This window comes from Nelumbo nucifera, chromosome 4 (genome assembly GCF_055504915.1).
Source record: "Nelumbo nucifera cultivar China Antique chromosome 4, China Antique-T2T, whole genome shotgun sequence".
Taxonomy (NCBI): domain Eukaryota; kingdom Viridiplantae; phylum Streptophyta; class Magnoliopsida; order Proteales; family Nelumbonaceae; genus Nelumbo; species Nelumbo nucifera.
The window spans coordinates 26,913,410-26,931,526 of NC_142652.1; the positions used below are offsets into that span (position 1 = coordinate 26,913,410).

General features: G+C 40.7%; 1 protein-coding gene across 1 annotated transcript; it reads left to right on the top strand.

The window, feature by feature from the left end:
• Positions 1-7,273: 7,273 nt before the first annotated feature.
• LOC104603110 (protein FAR1-RELATED SEQUENCE 4-like) lies at positions 7,274-7,774 on the top strand. The gene has a single exon (XM_010267056.1). The coding sequence runs from the start codon at positions 7,274-7,276 to the stop codon at positions 7,772-7,774; it is 501 nt and encodes a 166-aa protein (XP_010265358.1).
• The last annotated feature ends 10,343 nt before the right edge of the window (positions 7,775-18,117 follow it).

Sequence of the window (18,117 nt, forward strand, 5' to 3'; positions counted from 1 at the left end):
AAAAACTATGGTTTGATGCACAACCTGGAGGGAAAAATGAAGTGAATATGAAAATCCTTTTCCCATAATCAATGGCTAATAGCCGTCCAACTTAGGTGGGTCCAAGCTGACCATATAAATGGTTATATTTAGAATTTTATGCTTTGTTCTGACTAGATCTGGGCCTGAGAAGTTGTGCGTGAGTCAGTTTAAGTTGGTTTAAGGCCTTAAGTAACTCTGTCTAACTCAAGCTCAACCCAGCCCTACACAACCCCATCGCCGTTAATAATACATGGGCGCCCAGTATATGTGGGTATTCTATGCAGTTACAACATGTGGAGTTAGGTACTCTATCTGCTACATTATATTCACGCTCATGCAATAATTTGCAGAATGTATAGAGAAGCAAATAATAATAATTTGCAGTATGTATGACATTTCGCCCAAGCCCCTATAAGTTTTTTTTTTTTTAATTCTCCTTTTCGGTAGAAGCTCCTTCACACAAGCATGGATTTATATATTGATTTAAACATTATGATATATTTTGAAAGAAAAATCTCAGAGTTGACTAACTCGGCCAGGCCTGAGTTGTATATGGATTTAGATCGGGTTGCTCTTGGCCTAGTTAAAATGGGCTTTGTCTTCTGTTTTTCTGGGTCTCTAGCTAGGGCCTAAGGGCCATGTCTTAGGTTGACAAGCCCTAAAGCTGAACCAGCCCACTAAAGCTTCAAGCTGTTTATATTATAGGGGAGAAACATTTAATTGGACCTTTGAATAGAACCTAGTTAATTTCAGGCAAGTGGTAGAAAACCATTTTGAATTGAACCTTACATATTGTAGAGCCAATATAGGGCATTACGATTGGATACCTCAAACTCAAAGCATATGGTAAATAAAGAGAGAAACGGCAGTAGGTTGCTTGGACATGAAAAACTAAAAAGACAAAGGGCTGTCAGTTGATTGGAAACTGCTTATTTATGATGAAGAGTTTATGAAGACCATTACTACCTTCCACCAAGATGCCTGAAACGTTGTCCAATACGTGAAGCTGGGGCCTGGGGTGGACATTTTGTACACTCACATTCACAGAGAAACAAATCAAGCTGTGGTTAGTCAGAGAGATTGGAGGTGGTCCGCATAGTTTACCAGATCCCAGCAACGGCAACGGCAATGGCAATGATGCCAATGACAACCTAAAAATAATAATGAAGCTTCTCTCAATCTCCCTTCACCCTTTCATGCAATTTACCAAGGCCCAAGCCCAGCCCGAGTGTGCTAAAGTTAAGCTTGGGCTGGGTTTGATGATTCGGTCCTTAACCGTAAAAGATAGGGTTGGGCCCGGGTTTATTTTAAACTGGTCCAGCCTGCACCACTATATACAGGTTCGCATTGGACATTTCTTTTATTTAAATAACTCTAAATTTTTGTTCTTATAAGAATGAGAGAGACTAAGATCAGTTTTTGCAATGAGGTAAGAGTGAGAGATAATTGAGCAGCAGGTGGGGATTCTTGACATGTAAGCTCTACAAACGATGAAAGTGTGCTTTGATGTGCCATGGAGAAGTTGGATTCTCCAACACAGAGAGCATTTGTAACTTTGAGAGCATCCCCTTGTATCCAACTGAAGCTCCACCACCACCACAAATTTTAGAGCTTCTAGTAACGCTTCAGCCTCCAATTCCAATTGTAATGCCCAAACGAGTGGGACCTTAATTTTGTGGCTCTTGCGTAGATGAAATCACCATGGTGGTTCCTAATTAGTTGAATCTGATGCACACCTGTTCCTCAATCTGGGAATGGGAATGGGAATGGGATTTCCTGCCCACTACCCTCTACCCACACTTTACCCGCCTTGAATCGAACAAATCACACATCGATCTCCATCTAGCTTAGCTTGTAATGTGAGATGTGCGGCGGGCTACGGTGCACTGTGGGTAGGGTGGCCTGGGTGCGGTAGAGAACGTGAGTTCCTAGGAAATCTGGATTCAAAGAACAATGCTACATTTGACCAAGGAGAATTCATTAGTGGCATTATCCACTTTTACCAAGTCAGCCCACCAGCTGATCAAGAGAGATCTGTCGTTACCATTGTCCACCTGAATCCCCAAGTTTGATCCAAACTTACATTTTGGTTTTCAAATTTTAATATCTGCTGCTGGCTTCTATGAATAATCTAAAGCTTCCTTGTTAATCTTTGAGAGCAGTAAATTATAAATATAAGAAACAGAATGAAAACCAAAACCAAATCAAATTGTGGGGCTGCATTCCATGAAAACCGACAAAATTATCGAAAACATACTTGGGCTTTCATAGTGCTCCCGAATCCAAAAGAAAAAGTTACAAAGGAAGTAATTCCAATTCACGTGGCATCAGAACTGGGCTATACATCAAATATGACTCCCCGTGAATTCCAAATCCAAGTATTTCGTTTGGGTCAGATGGTATTTCCAATTGGTGGGATTTTGTCATCTTTCCATTCTGTTGCAGAAACTGTAACCACATAAAATACATAATAATCAATGTCTTAATATTGGCTTAATAATTCCAAAAAATTCCGGTGTTGGGCCTGCTGGCCCATAGAAGGTCAGTGTCATCACTCATCACTCATCAGTGCCGGCCGACATGCGGAATTGGGGATTTCCTTAAAGGATGATATTTTAGTTTGTTGGCATCGTCTACACGTGGGACTACGACCTACTCTTTAGTCTTTGGAGCCCAGAACCAGAAGAAAGAAACTAGAATCAAAGGACTAAGGACAATTATTGAGATTAATCATTGAACATTGAAGGTGTTCTCTGTTAATTCCTCAGGTTTACAGGTGCTTATTCATAATATCATCTGACTAAATCTTGTTTCCCCCTTTCTTTTGTTAAAAATAAAAAAGGGTGTAAATCAAAGCCTGTCCATGAGATTTATCAATTTATTGGATCAAAAACTGAAAAAAAAATAAAATTAGGAAGCAGAGAAATGAGTTGAGGGGCTTGAGACTAGGCTAACAAAGGAGGAGACAAAGAGGGTAGGGCTCACACGGTTTATATTCAACGTAACAGTTGAGTTGATGATGCAGGAACAATAATATATGTCTAAAAAATCCCGCATAAAATGCGGGTCCAATGGATTGGTATATATGGCTGGCATTGCTCAACAACAAGTACAGAGAGCAGCCGCAGCAGGAGGACGGAGGACCTTTGTTTTTTAGACGTACCTAGGACATTGGCAGTGTGTGAACAGGCATCTTCTACGGTCCAAAGTCAGGGGCCCAACTCATTCAGATTTCAGAATTACAGATGTATTTGCACCTATCTATCTAATCTGATCACCATCAATTTATTGTTTTGGGTAATGCTGCTGTCTGTACCCCCTTCGTACTCCGGGCCATGGTCCACTAATTAACTTTTCTATCTTCCATGTTGAATTTGGATTACAACACACAACTTGATTGGTTGCTTATAATTGACAAGTCTTTGGTGGGCCATTCCTTTGGTGGTAAACTGTCGGTTCCATGCATTTAGAATTTTAGATGGCTGGTATATAATATATTTGAGATAAACTTTGGAATTTGGATCAATGGACTCGAGAGTTTGATTCCAGGGAAACAAAACAAGTTTGAGAATAAACCAGAAGCATAATGTAACAACTTACAATAAATTCATACCCTTGTAATTTTATGCTTACAAGTCGTAAAATAGAGTAAAATCGAGGAAGCCTTGGTTTTACTTCGTGGCTTCTCATACTTTCTCTACGGTTTATTTATTTTATTTGTCTATTTTATACGCCAGATATCTCAACCGGTTTCCGTCCGGTACTCGGCCGACCTTTTCTTTTGAAACCCCAAAAAGTGTAAGAAGATGGAAATAATCCAAAACCTTATCATATGTATCGTTCATGTAAAATCTTTTTTTTTTTTTTTCTGTAGGGACCATGTAAAAGGGTCTATCTATTATGACTTTATGATGTTGATATTTGTCTTGTGTCCAGGCCAAAAACGTTAAATCAGAATATTTTAATTGTGTCATGTAATATTAAAGTTCAGCTGTTGAGATCTGCAATAAGCGAGGGGGTTGGAAGATTTAAGGCTCCTGCAACCTACAACTACAAGCACAAAAGTTGGCAAATACCTCATAATTGTTCTTTGGGGAGAATTTTCCGATACACAAGTTAGACAAGGAAGAGGAAGAACGGAGCTTCTTATTCCTAGCCAAAGGGGGACCAAGTTTTCTTGTTCAACTCGGTTTTCCTTGCTTGGCTTGGTTGTTTTGTTGGTTGAACCTTCCAATTAGGGATTTCTTATTTGCCCCTTGATGGGGCCATGTGTCGCTTTCTGACTGATGGTCAGAATGATTTTATATTACATATAAATAATAATTAATTGTTCAAATATTTTAATCTCAAACCTCACTACTCATAGAAATACAATTTTCCCTTTAGCTTTTGACCTTTTATCTTTATGTTTTTAAATCCCAAAATTTACTCAGTTGGAGGATCGGCACCTTAAATTTTATTAACCGACTAAATAAATGATAACCTGCCTTGCCCCAAATAAAGATAACAGGAATTTGTACATTCTAAAAATCTCAATTTTTTTTTGTCTTTTTTGTTTTTCCAAGAGCCCAACGGCTGAATTTATTAGACAATTGAGTTCATTTCACAACTGGTTACATGAGAAATGAAAGATCGATGGAGGAGAGGACCAACTAAAAGTCAGATTACAGGATAATGCAAATTTTGCTAATTTATGAGCGGCACTATTTACTATTTACTTTTCTCCACACACGGGTAATAGTGTGAGACGGAAGGCTGGATAAAAGGCTTTTGCTATCAGTAATAAGTGTATTCATACGTCTCCAACATTTTTTTTTGGGGGATGGGGGGATACACTTAACTACGTTTCCAACTCTGCCTCCACCTAAGGTTAAAAATTTTGATACGTATCAGGCCGTATTGGTCGATACGTATCATATCAGGGCCTTCCTGATACGCCCCTACAGGGGGTGTTTCGGGTTAGGCAATGGTTCAGGGAGAAGACGAAACCAAATTCAAAGAAAAATAAAAGAAATTAAAAATAGAAAAACGGGCACCAAAGGTGCTCTGGAGGTAGCTATATTATGCATTTACGGTTCCAAGGATATTACTTTGAATGATATTATTGTGCAACAGTTGAAGCAAGATCCAAAAAATACAATTAGCAAATAGAGAAAACAAGAAGAAAAATAAAATATTGAAGCACATGCAGAAAATTATTTTCATCTCATGTTCTATGTCCATCAAAGGGAAAAAATCACCATAAAATAGTAAAGATTAGTTACAATATTTCATAGCCTCTCTCATCGAACCCTAGCTTCCAATACATCCTTTTACACACAATGTGTATTTCATACTCATGCTCTCTCTTTTCTTTCTCCTCAATATACAATATAATGCGATGTGTATGATGACCAACCCTAACAAGGTTCATGTTAGGGTTGGTCCAATCGGATCCAATATTGACATGAATCCGTACTACAGGGACTCTACCCCTCGAACCCCTGAGATGGTAGTCAGTGATGGATTACACTTCCCCTTCCACCACAAATCAATATGAAATTAATTTTCAAGATTACTTCAACATATTTCAAAGTTGGGTCATGGGACAAGTAGCAACCGAAATATAAGGCATCAAATATTTACTAGTAAAAGTTGTATACAAACTAAATAGGAGAATCGATTATTATACTATTAAAAATTAGATAATTCACACAATTGTCATTGAAAAACCAGGATGTAAATTGTAATTAATTGCCTTTTGTGACTTATTTTGTAGAGACAATTAAACCTAGCTGAACTGGCTCAAATTTACTCTGTACTAAATAACTTTGTTATACAAGAGAGTCAAAAATTGATAGTGAAAATATTTCTGTAAATTTAAAAGGGTAACTAGCTAATAAATACTTCATAGAGATAGTACCGTTGGATAAGTGTTAGGTTGTCAATGCACCCCGTTTTTCCGTTGATATCCCATCCCTTTCAATTTCGTATACACTAACTTTGCTGGTCTTTGGGATCATCAAGTTGCATTCCCGATCATGTCTGGGATGATGCCACATCAGCACTACCGCTTCTGGAACAACAACAACCCTCTGACTTTGTCCGATGATGTGGCATCATCCACAAACAGTTACACTTACTACTAAATTGGCTTTTTAAACGAGTCCGGATCTGTTGACCACGTTTGTATGACCATATAGTTGACCATCGTATGAGAAGATAACACCTGTCCATATACACGCAAAATACTTTGACATGTGTGGGGAACTAACGGAGGGGTGTTAAGCCCCATCGTTAGCTCCCAAAAAAATTTCAAACTCAATTTTAGAAATAGTTTTCTCTCTTCTTTGTCCCTGAACCCCGTCTTTGTCTTCAAATACTGTTCATCTCTGAAATCTTAATCACCATCTCCTTATTTCTCCTTCATTCTTGTCTGAACCTCATTCTCTCTCTTTATCTCTGAACACTGCTCACCATTTAAAAATTTAAAACCCTAATCACTTCTCTGAACCTTATCTTCCCAACTTGTAATCCGATTATTTCCAGCATTCACAACTACCATCGCATTGCTCTCAGTGAAGCTACTACAGATGCGTCTTTTAATGAAAAAGATTTTCTGCTCTGAAAAAATGTTCTATTTTTTAAGTTAATATTTTATGTCATTTGATGGTTTCATATTGATTTCATCGAACTGCTCTCTAACTCTGCATTTTGGAATGTCCTGCTTTCACTGCTTTTCAACCTTTTTCTACTACCAAATGTTTGGACCACCTATCTACTATTTGGAGTCTTCCCCTTCCAAATTTTGAATGAGCCCAAACTTTTCAAGCTTTTCCTTTACCCTTTCACCATAATGACCCCCTTAGTAGGAGCGAAAATCACTTTTTCCCAAATTGTTACTTTGATTACAAGATTACATTACTTTGTTAATCTTTTTATATTTATACTTTTAGATGTTTAAATGTGTCATTATTTTTTTCATTAATAACGGGGTAGTCAAATAGAGAATGGAGATTGGGCCACATTCCATGCAAAGGTTGGTTTTTGAAGTAGATGGAGATGAACAACAACATGTTGACATAAGCACTTGAGGTAAATGATTTACATGCCATAAATGAATTAGCTATGCCTATTGAGTTAGATAAAGAAAAGGATTTTGTTGATGATTTACTGAAATTTGAACAAAATGACTTTGATGCAAGTATTCAGGATAAATTCAAAAAAAAAAAAAATAGCCCTCCTTTCCGAAGAGTGGATCCCAAAGGTTGGCATGGTATTTAAAGAAGAAGAAGAAGCTTATGAATTTTATAATAGATATGGGGGACATGTGGGATTTAGTGTGCGGAAAGCTAATAGCCTACGATGCCCTAAGACTCCGGAAGTGAGGTTTAGAAAGTTTTGTTGTTGTAGAGAAGGAAAACATGTTGAGGATAAACATAGGACCAATGTCAAGCAACATCGAGCAGAGACAAGATGTGGTTATATGTCAAATATGAAAATTAGTCGTTGCAAAAATGGTTGCTATTATGTGATTGCCTTTAATGAGACTCATAATCACATAATTGCAACTCCCAAGAAGAAGCACATGTTGAGATCACAAAGAAAAATGACTGAGCCACAAACAACTCAAGTTAGAAATGCAGATGATTCGAGAATAAATCCAAAAGCATCAATTGAATTGATGGTCACAGAAGCTGGTGGTCGTGAAAATATTGAGTTTCAGTTCTATAGATTTAAAGAATTACTTATGATGAAGAGTGATTTGGCGTGACCTAGCGAGAAGGGGACACGTGGACACGACCTGACTAGGAGATGACAGCTCAGCCTGGCAAGCCTAGTTCGCAACGATTGAACTCGGGTATTCAACCACCTCAGCATAGAGTCACCTCGGCACAGAATCACCTCGGCGTCGGGGCACCTCGGCATTCAATACAATTCGGAACTAAAGAACTGAAGTGTTAGCTTGGGGCTATCAACCCGAACCGCCACGTAACGACTCCGAAAGTTTCTCCAGTAGATTTCGAACCTCACGGGATCACGTCGCGTAGCGACAGACCTAATCTTCTCCCCGTCCGGATCAGGCGGAATTGATTCTCTTTATTAATTGATACATTACTCCCCAATTAAAGCGGAAACGGATCCCCTCAGGACGATGATCCTGGAATCGATCCGCGAAACCCGCGAGAGCTCAACTATATAAAGGCACCAACCCCAAAGACACAAGGTATGCGTGATTTTTCTACTCTCTAGCTCTCTATCTCTCAAGCTCTCAAAGCTTTCAGTTCGCACCACAGTACACTAACTTAAGCATCGGAGCGACCTCGCCGGATTAGCCACCCCGGGTTCTCTGATCCATTGTTTTATAGATTCACCTAGCTCGCTGCTCGATTGGAAGCCAGATCATCCTCACACAGGGAGTAGTCAGATCGCGCTACATCAATTGGCATTGCGTTGTGGGAAACGACCGAAAAATCATCTCACTCTTTACAATCATCAGCCTTACCTCTACGTACTAAGAAACAACACTCTCCCTACAAAGTGCATCTTCCCATACCAAACCAAACCCTTAAACAATATTTCTCCATACCCCCTCCCCCTCTCCCCCAACATCCATTTTCTTAAAAACACTAAATTTTGATTTCTACCTCAATTTCACCCCTTGCTACATCAGATTTACTTCTCATTAGTAACTAAACTTCATCACTATTCTCCCCCAAATTTGTAAAGGTTTCTCCCTTCAATACCTCCATAATTTTTATCATCATGTTCTTGGTTCTGGTTTCTTCTTGAGAAAATTAGATCTAAGGATGGCAATTTCACGGGAATTTTTGGGTATCCAACCCATCCCGACCCTAATAGGACCCATTTATCAAAACTCTAGCAAGGGAAGTGAAGGCAAAGCACCTCATCATATGTAGCAACTCACAGCTCATGGTCAACCAAGTCACTGGTGAGTATGAAACCCGCGACTCCACTATGGCTGCTTACTTGGCCAAAGTTAGAGAGATCCTACGCGGCTTCATTTCTTACTTCATCAGACAGATTCCGAGGTCCGAGAATGCTGAGGTCGATGCCTTGTCCCGATTATCCAGCACAAACAGTAACACCATGCGGACCGTGTATATAGAGGACTTACCTCAGCCTAGCATTCTCGGGGGGCAGGAGAGGTTGCTCCCGTACTACAAGCGGAACTGAGTTGGATCGATCCACTCGTGAGTTACCTGCTTTACGGGACCCTCCCTGCAAAACGCAATGCGACCCGAAGTGTAGAGCGCCAATCGGCTAAGTACGTCCTTATAGACGGACAACTGTACAGAAGATCCTTCACGCTCCCCTACTTACGCTGCTTGCAACCTTTAGAGGCCGAGTACGTACTCCACGACACCCATGAATGCTTGTGCGGTGGGCACTTGGGGGGCAGGGCTCTCGCACAGAAGGCGTTGTGGCAAGGCTACTATTGGCCCACGATGAAGGTAGATGCACTCGGGCTTGTCAAGAAGTTCGACAAGTGTCAGAGGCACGCCAACATCCACCACCGACTTGCTTCTTATATGAAATACCTCACTAGCTCATGGCCCTTCGTGTAGTGGGGAATCAACATCCTTGGCCCATTCTCGCCAACGACAGGACAAAGGAGGTTTCTGGTCGTAGCAGTAGATTACTTCACGTAGTGGGTGGAAGCTGAACCTTTGGCAACAATCACAGCCTGCAACATACAAAATTTCTTTTGGAAGAACATAGTATGTCGCTTCGGGCTACCTTGGGTACTCTTCTCCGATAATGGGAAGCAGTTCAAGGATATTAAGTTTTAGAATTGGTGTGCCAAAATGGGAATTCAGCAAAATTTCACCTCAATGGCACACCCCCAGGCGAACGTGCAAGCGGAAGTCACTAACAGAGCCATACTTCTCCGACTGAAAGTTCGCTTAGCTTGAGCCTAGGGGTTGGGGGTAGACGAACTGCCTAGTGTCCTCTAGGCCTATCGGACTACCATTAAGACTGCCACAAGTGAGTATCCTTTCAACCTCACTTACGGCACAAAAGTGGTGATCCCAACAGAAATCGAGGTGCCTACACTACGCTTGGAGGATTATGACGAGGAGGCAAATGATGATGAGCTCCGTACCAACCTAGACCTGGTAGAAGAGGTACAAGACCCGACGTATATCCAGACTACATCCTACCAATAGAGAGTAACTCGGTACTATAACGCCCGGGTCAGAAAGCAACACTTCCGCGTCGGTGACCTAGTTCTTCGGAAGGTTATAGTACCTGAGCTCGACGTTGGTAAGCTCGGACCAAATTGGGAAGGTTCGTGCCGAGTAAGACGGTTGTTTGGGGAAGGTACGTACGGGCTCGAGACTTTGGAAGGGAAGCAAATACCTCGAGCGTGGAACATCAGCAACCTAAGAAGATACTACTTGTGATCACCAAACTGGTCAAGAAGGATCACCGAATTGGAGAGAGGACTGAGAGTCACTCCCAGAAGCCCAAGGCCATGATGCCGAGCTGACATAAGACCTCGGCACTACGATAAGTCCTAGTCGCCTTTTCAGCAAAGGCAGATAAGTCCTAGTCGCCTCTTTGGCATGGGCAGATAAGTCCAGTCGCCTCTTCGGCATGGGCAGATAAGTCCTAGTCGCCTCTTCGGCATGGGCAGACAAGTCCTAGTCTCCTCTTCGGCATGGGTAGACAAGTCCTAGTCGCCTCTTCGGCATAGGCAGACCAGTTTTTACGCATGAAGCACAGACAGTTCGGGTACAAACCCTACTATGTCTAGCCCATCTCGGCATATAACAACAGGTTAATCCCATTCGAACACTGATGGCTCGACACTAAGGGATAACCGACACCTAAGCGAGTAGCCCGTGTGCAGACAGGTCGGGTATATACCCTACAGTGTTCGGCCATCTCGGCGTACAATGATGCGGAGTTACCCCTACTCGGAGTCCAGCTCGTTAGCTCGACAGTTCGGGGTAACCAACACAAAAATAAAAAAAAATAAAAATCTACTCCAGTTATCCCTACTCGTAGTTTAGCTCGTTAGCTTGACAGTTCGGGGTAACCAACACTTAGAAAAAAAATTTTTACTCCTATTTGGTTTAGTTTGCCAGTTCGGGAGTTATTTACACTTAGAAAATTTTTCGCACAGAGATAGCCAAAATACTTGTATTTCATTAATATGAAGGTTTGAGTACAAAAATAAAAAAGAGAAGAAGAAGAAGAAACTTTCACTATGAACCGAGCTCGGAGGCTCAGGGTGTACATCATAAAAGTCCAAGAAAAGAGGCAAGAATCATGCGTCCGAACTGTCGGGTAGGTCAGTCTCCATGCGATCCTCCTCCACGTCCTCTCAGCTTGACGGGCCCGCCTCGAGGACTTCATTGTCGCTTTCCTCTTCCCAGGATCTAGGTTCTTCATTGGTTGCCATCGCCATCTCGGGAGGAAGGTCAGACATGGAAACAACTCCGAAGTCCAGTTCGGGAAACTTCTGCCACATCAGCCATTTGCATAGCTTGAAGCCAGACCGATAAGAGCTCGATCCGTACTCGACCTGGAGATTGTGGAATTCCGGAGACTCCGTGAAGTCGTCAATGGCGCGCTCTCTCTCCTCAGCTCATGCCTCTTGAATGGCGGTCTCAAAGATCTCAGTGCGCTCTTTGATCATCGCATTGAGGTTCTCGTTCTCGCGTTGGAGCTTCTCCTTGTCCTCAGTCAGCGCCAAGATCAGCTCCTATTGACTCTGAGCTCCTTTCTTAGCCCGAAGAACCTCACCCCGAGCTAAGTCCAGCTCGCGATAAAGTTTCCAAGCATTCTCCTCGGCATCCCGAGCTCACTTCAGGCAGACCTCAGACTGGTAGACCAATGAGTGAATGGCGAAGTTCACCTGGCAAAAAGAAAGCAGAGGTAAGTACCCTTAAAAAGCGAACAAGGAAATGAAGTATAAAGGTAAAAAACTCCACCATACAGTAGCCGGCAGCACGGCCTCCGAGCTGGCTTGTGGGCATGTCAGCCCACTCCGCGACTTCGGCTGGAAATACGGCGTCCTTACTTTTGAAGAGCCCGAGCCGAGGTGTCATTATGCTCTCCTTCGAGAGCTGAGGCTCGGGCACAAAAGTGCTCTCCAGATCGCGAGGCGGAGCTCCTTCATCCAGGTCCATGATTGGAGGTTGGGGATGAACCTCCTCCATCGGAAGCTCGGCGGAGATCGGCTTCAACACAACGACCTCGGGCAGGACGGGGGCAGAAGGACCGGCCTCCCGGCGAGACTTCTTTGAGGCCTTCCTCTTTTTTCCTCTCTGGAATCTCCTCAGAAAGTTCTCTGCATCGACCTCCGGCATTGCTACTACAAGAGAAAAAAGAAAATGTTAGTCACGAACTAAAGAAAATTCAAAATAAAAAAGAATATGAGCACCGAGGTGGAGGCCTACCAGGAGGGCTCAGCCTAGCTCACACAAGCTTCTCCTCGGCCAGGAAATCTCTCATCTCTAGGGCGAGGTCCCTCTAGGAGTTAACAACCGCCCTGGTCTCCGCATCTAGCCTTACCCCCGAGGTCTTTAATGGCCACCCTCCAGTGAGTCGGGAAGGGCCACCCCTTAGGGTTCCGGACAAAAAAGTATCTCCTCTTCTAGGCCGGTATTTTGTTCGGGCTACCGAACAGAATTTTGAATACGGGGTGAGCAAAGATGTAGTAACTTTGTCGGATGTCCCCGCGCAGGCAAGCAGAGTTCTTTTTGATTGAGCAGATCGAGCTAAAAACGTCTAAGGACAGAGGTCAGTTATACTCGTGGAATAGGGAGGTTGTGCCTACTATAGTTCAGATGGAGTTCGGGTGTAATTGGTCGATGGTGATGTCAAAGAACTTAATTATTTCTACAATAAATGGGTGGAGCAGGAGGCGCAGCCCAGCTACAAGCTGCTCTTCGAAAACTGTGAGCTCATGGTGACCATGAACCCAAGGGAACCGACCCAAAGGAATACTAAATACAAGGTTATCGGGAAGACGATAACGAGTTAACAAGGATAGTAGCCTGTCCGAGGTCATAGTGGAAGGCCCAAAGTCATCTGGATCTCGACCCCGAGAAGAAGACGGGACCCCCTCTCTGGAGGTTGGTCCCTCCTCCCGAGCTATAGGCTCCTCAGGCCGAGATGGCTCGACTTCAGGTAAAGAGGTTTCTCCTAAGGGGCAAGGGGGGGAACTACCTAGTGAGGAGCTGACCTTGCCAGCGGGAGTCAAAGACTGATCCTCAGCACCCTCAAGCCCACTAGAGTCACTAAGAAGCCTATTTATACTAGCACTAGACATATTGAAACTGGAACAGGAAAGGAGAACAAACTAAGGAAGAAAAGATGAACTCACCAAAAAAGATGGAAACGACCTCGGAACACAAGGGAAGAAGTGGTGAGCTGAAGGACTCCGACGCGACCTCGGGAGAGCTCAATCACAAGATTTTTGGTGAAGAAGAAGGGCCCCTCGATCCCCTATTTAAAGCTAACCGCATGGTGATCAACGATTGAGACATGTTCGATCCAATGGCTCTCATGAAAACTGGTTGCACAACACCCAAGGACGAAATCGGTTGAGTGCGCTCTTTGACATTCGCGGAGTCTATAAACAGCGTGACATCCACGCGTACCCAGGATGCGATCTGGGTCATTTCGTGGTTGAGCCAGACGGTTGAACAGGCTTGACCAGCGGTTCACTCTTCAGATTGTCCGACCCCGTTCCAAATCCACCTAGATCGTCCATGAACTCCTCGCACCGGATTGGAACCCCTGGCACGAGGAGTGGGGGGCAATTGATGAAGAGTGATTTGGCGCTACCTAGCGAGAAGGGGACGGTGGACGTGACCTAACTAAGAGATGACAGCTCAGCCTGGCAAGCCTAGTTCGCAATGATTAAGCTCGGGTGTTCAACCACCTCGACATAGAGTCACCTAGGCGTCGGGGCACCTCGGCATTCAATACAGTTCGGAACTAAAGAACCAAAGTGTCAACTCGGGGCTATCAACCCGAACCACCACATAACAACTCTGGAATTTTCTCTAGTAGATTCCGAACCTCACGGGATCACGCTGCGTAACAGCAAGCCTAATCTTCTCCCCGCCCGGATCGGGCGGAATTGATACATCACTCCCCAATTAAAGCGGAAACGGATCCCCTTAGGACGAAGATCCCGAAACCGATCCGTGAAACCCGCGAGAGCTCAACTATATAAAGGCACCAACCCTAATGACACAAGGTACGCGTGATTTTTCTACTCTCTAGCTCTCTAGCTCTCAAGCTCTCAAGCTCTCAAGCTCTCAAAGCTTTCAAGTCGCACCACATTACACTAACTTAAGCATCAGAGCGACCTCGCCGGGTTAGCCACCCCGAGTTCTCTGATCCATTGTTTTGCAGATTTACCTAGCTCGCTACTCGATTGGAAGCCAGATCATCCTTCAACAGGGAGTAGTCAGATCGCGCTACATCAACTTACGTTCATATCGGACTGGAAAAATGGAGAAGGGAGAGGCAGGAGGTGTTCTACAATATTTTGAAAATAAATAGTTAGAATACCCATTTTTTTTCTATGCAATAAAACTGGACCAAGGTAAGCTAGTTACAAATCTATTTTGGGCAGATGCGCAAATGATAGTGGATTATGGTCATTTTGGTGATGTGATATGCTTTGATACAACATATAGAACAAACAAGGAAAATCGACCATTTTCATTATTTGTTGGGTTAAATGATTATAAGCAAACAATCATTTTTGGTGTTGCATTATTATATGGTGAACCTGTAGAAACATTTGAGTGGTTGTTTAAGGTATTTATCAAAACAATGGGAGGAAAAAAAACTAAAAACAATTCTAAATTGATGATGATGCATCAATGGCAAAGGCAATCAATTTGGTGTTGCCAGAATCACACCATCGATTATGTGTTTGGCATATGTTCCAAAATGATGCAAAACACCTTAGTAATGCATTTAAAAAGTTCAAAACATTTTCTAAGGATTTCAATAATTGTGTCTATGATTGTGAGGATGTGGATGAATTTGAAAATGCATGGAGAACATGATCAATAAGTATAGACTCCAAGAAAATGATTGGTTAAAAAAGTTGTACAACAAAAGGCATAAATGGGCTTTAGTTTTTGGACGCCAAACATTTTCTGGTGGCATGAGCACAACACAAAGAAGTGAGAACATGAATAGTTGTCTCAAAAGATATCTTAATATTAAGTATGATTTGTCAGGATTCCTTTGGCATTTTGAGAGAGTGGTTGCTGATAGGCACTATAAAGAATTGAAAGCTGAATTTGCAACAACACAAAGCACCCCATCCTTGCCAATACAATTGGGAATATTGAATTATGTTGCTAATGTCTATACCTCACCATTTTTTTCTATGTTTCATAAAGAAGTATTGCAACAATTGAACTACACCATTGAAGAACATCAAGTTGTGTCTGAAACAACAACAACAAGGTATATAGTTAGCATGCTTGGAGTGAGTTGTCAACATAAAGTTACTTTTGACTCAACAAATGATTTAGTAAGTTGTAGTTGCAAAAAAATTGAATTTGTTGGAGTTTTATGTGGACATGCTCTGAAGGTACTTGATTGTAGGCAGATAAAGATGACACCCTCACAATATATATTGAAAAGATGGACTATTGATGCAAAAGTGACCATAACTAGAACATCTCATAGCTCTACTTTACATTCTGATCAGATCACAAAAACTGCAACACACAGAAAAGATATGGTTTATTTGCTTACTCAATTAGTGAATAAAGCTACACCTGTAAAGAAGGCAAAGCGGAAGAAGAACCAATCGATTGAAGAATGCTCTATCATCAAGCAATGCACATAGGTATTTTTTTTCTCAATTCATCTAATCAATTTATACAATGTTCTAATCAAGTTCTTTCTTATAATTTAGGAATCTGGATCATGTGTCTAAGGGGAATATGATGAAGATAAGGACACAATAATTTAACCAACCTCTCTCATATACACAGGTATTAAGGTTTGGTTATATCTTCTATTAGAACTTGATGTTTTTGGTATTAAAATTCCTTTTCTACAAGAATCAAGGCTTGGGGAAAATAGTGAGACTATTATAAGTGATTCACAAACTACCATCGCAGGTAGGTCATTTTCAAGTAAAATATTGGCACATTCATGTGGTATTTGACCATTTCTAGTGGATCTCATATGAGTCAAATGATAATTTTGAATTGAAAGAATTACATGTCAAATTTTCTTTTATATATTGGTTAAAATGATATAATTATTTTTTATAGGGCTTATCAGGGATTGAACCATACCAATAGATACTCATGTGCCAAATTTACAGGTGTATATTTTCAACTATGTCAATATCCTTGTTTGATATATTTTCTTTGTCTTTTTCATAGCTTTTATTGGCTTCTTCTCACATTTCTTTCTTTTTTTGTTTTTTAGGAAAACTTGGATTTCGGGGGTTTTTTGTTCACAAACAAAGCCAAAGTAATTGAATCACTTTAAGCATTTGATGCATTTTGGCTTATAAACTCAAGAGATAGCAATATTTTGAATACTAAAGTGAATGATTAAAGAGAAAAGTTAGTTTTTACAATTTAACTGCCATTGTAACATGGGGGGCTTCTTGAAAGATGGCAAATCAAGTCTATTTACTCCCTTACACTTATTAAAATCGCTATTGAGTATCATTTTGCTTATAATGATTTGATATTAAAGATGCCAAGATTGTATTTGAACCTTATACCATATTATTTTGTACCTTGAATCCCAAAATATAATCCTTTAATTTTTATTATCAAAACAAAAAGTTATTTCTCAAATTAGTTGATCCACTTTTGTATTTAAATTGTGGTAATGTAGTAATTCTAATTTATGGATTACTGTTAAGAAGTGTTCTAGCTCCTACTTTGATTTATTATTTTTAGTAGCATTACAGTCATTTATTTGGAATTTTGAACAAGTAGAAATTTGATAAATTCTATGAGAAATTACAAAATTTTGGAAGGAATGGTATAGTATGTTACTTTGCACAATTAGTCACATAGTGGGTTAGCCAAGGGTGATGAATGAATCAACTTTCCATGTGCTCTCATAATGGTTAATTTAAAATTTTGAAACCATTATTGTATCCAAGGCTCAATTTGGAAAGAGTACAAATGCAAATATGTACAGTACAAATACATAAAAAATCATACAAAATACAAGATTTTGCACTCTACATATTTGTATTTGTACTCTTTCCAAATGGATCCTAAGGAATGAGGATCGCAATTTAGATCTAGAAATTGGTATAAAACCTATTCTCATTGAGAAAATATATTAGGATGAATTTGGTATGGTGGTGTAAAAGTGTTAGTGTTGAAAAAGAACAATCACTCAAAACATTCATTCCATTAGAGCAATAAAACCATGCTAGTAGTTTGTTTCTAACACAACTTTAGAGTTTTTTTCATAATTAAAGCAACTTGTAATAAGTAAATATGCATTAACAGTCAAAACTAATATCAATCAAAGCTCACAAAATGGATAGTCAATATGATTCCATTCCAACTTAGTGATCTAAAGTCACCTTAACTGCATTGGTAACATAAATTAACTTCCATTACTTTATGAGCATACATTTGAAAATCTACTACTTTAAAACCACTATCATTATGACAAAAACTATATGCTTCCCAAACTGCTTTCATAAAGTTTCCCTCTAAAACTGATATTTCCTTCTCAAATTGTTCTAGAACCTCTCTTCAATCCACTTTCTTATACTAGGTTCATTTATTCCTCTATTTGTTGCATGTGCCAATTCAAACACCTCATCAAAATTATAAGGGATACCCCATCCAAAATAGTTATATTTTCTACTTGCATAGATGAAGTACAACTTGTCTTTTATTATCATCTTGACTAGATATCTTTGGTGTAACGTTTGGCCTATGTGAACATTTGCAATGATGGTTCACATATTTCAGCACACATGCTTCAAAACATGAAGAAATCTGACTTGTAGGCACCACTTAGCAAATATTCTTACCTGTTATGCAAAATAAAAAAGAATAAGATACAACTTAAATTTTAAATATGAATATCTTCTACAAATGCCAC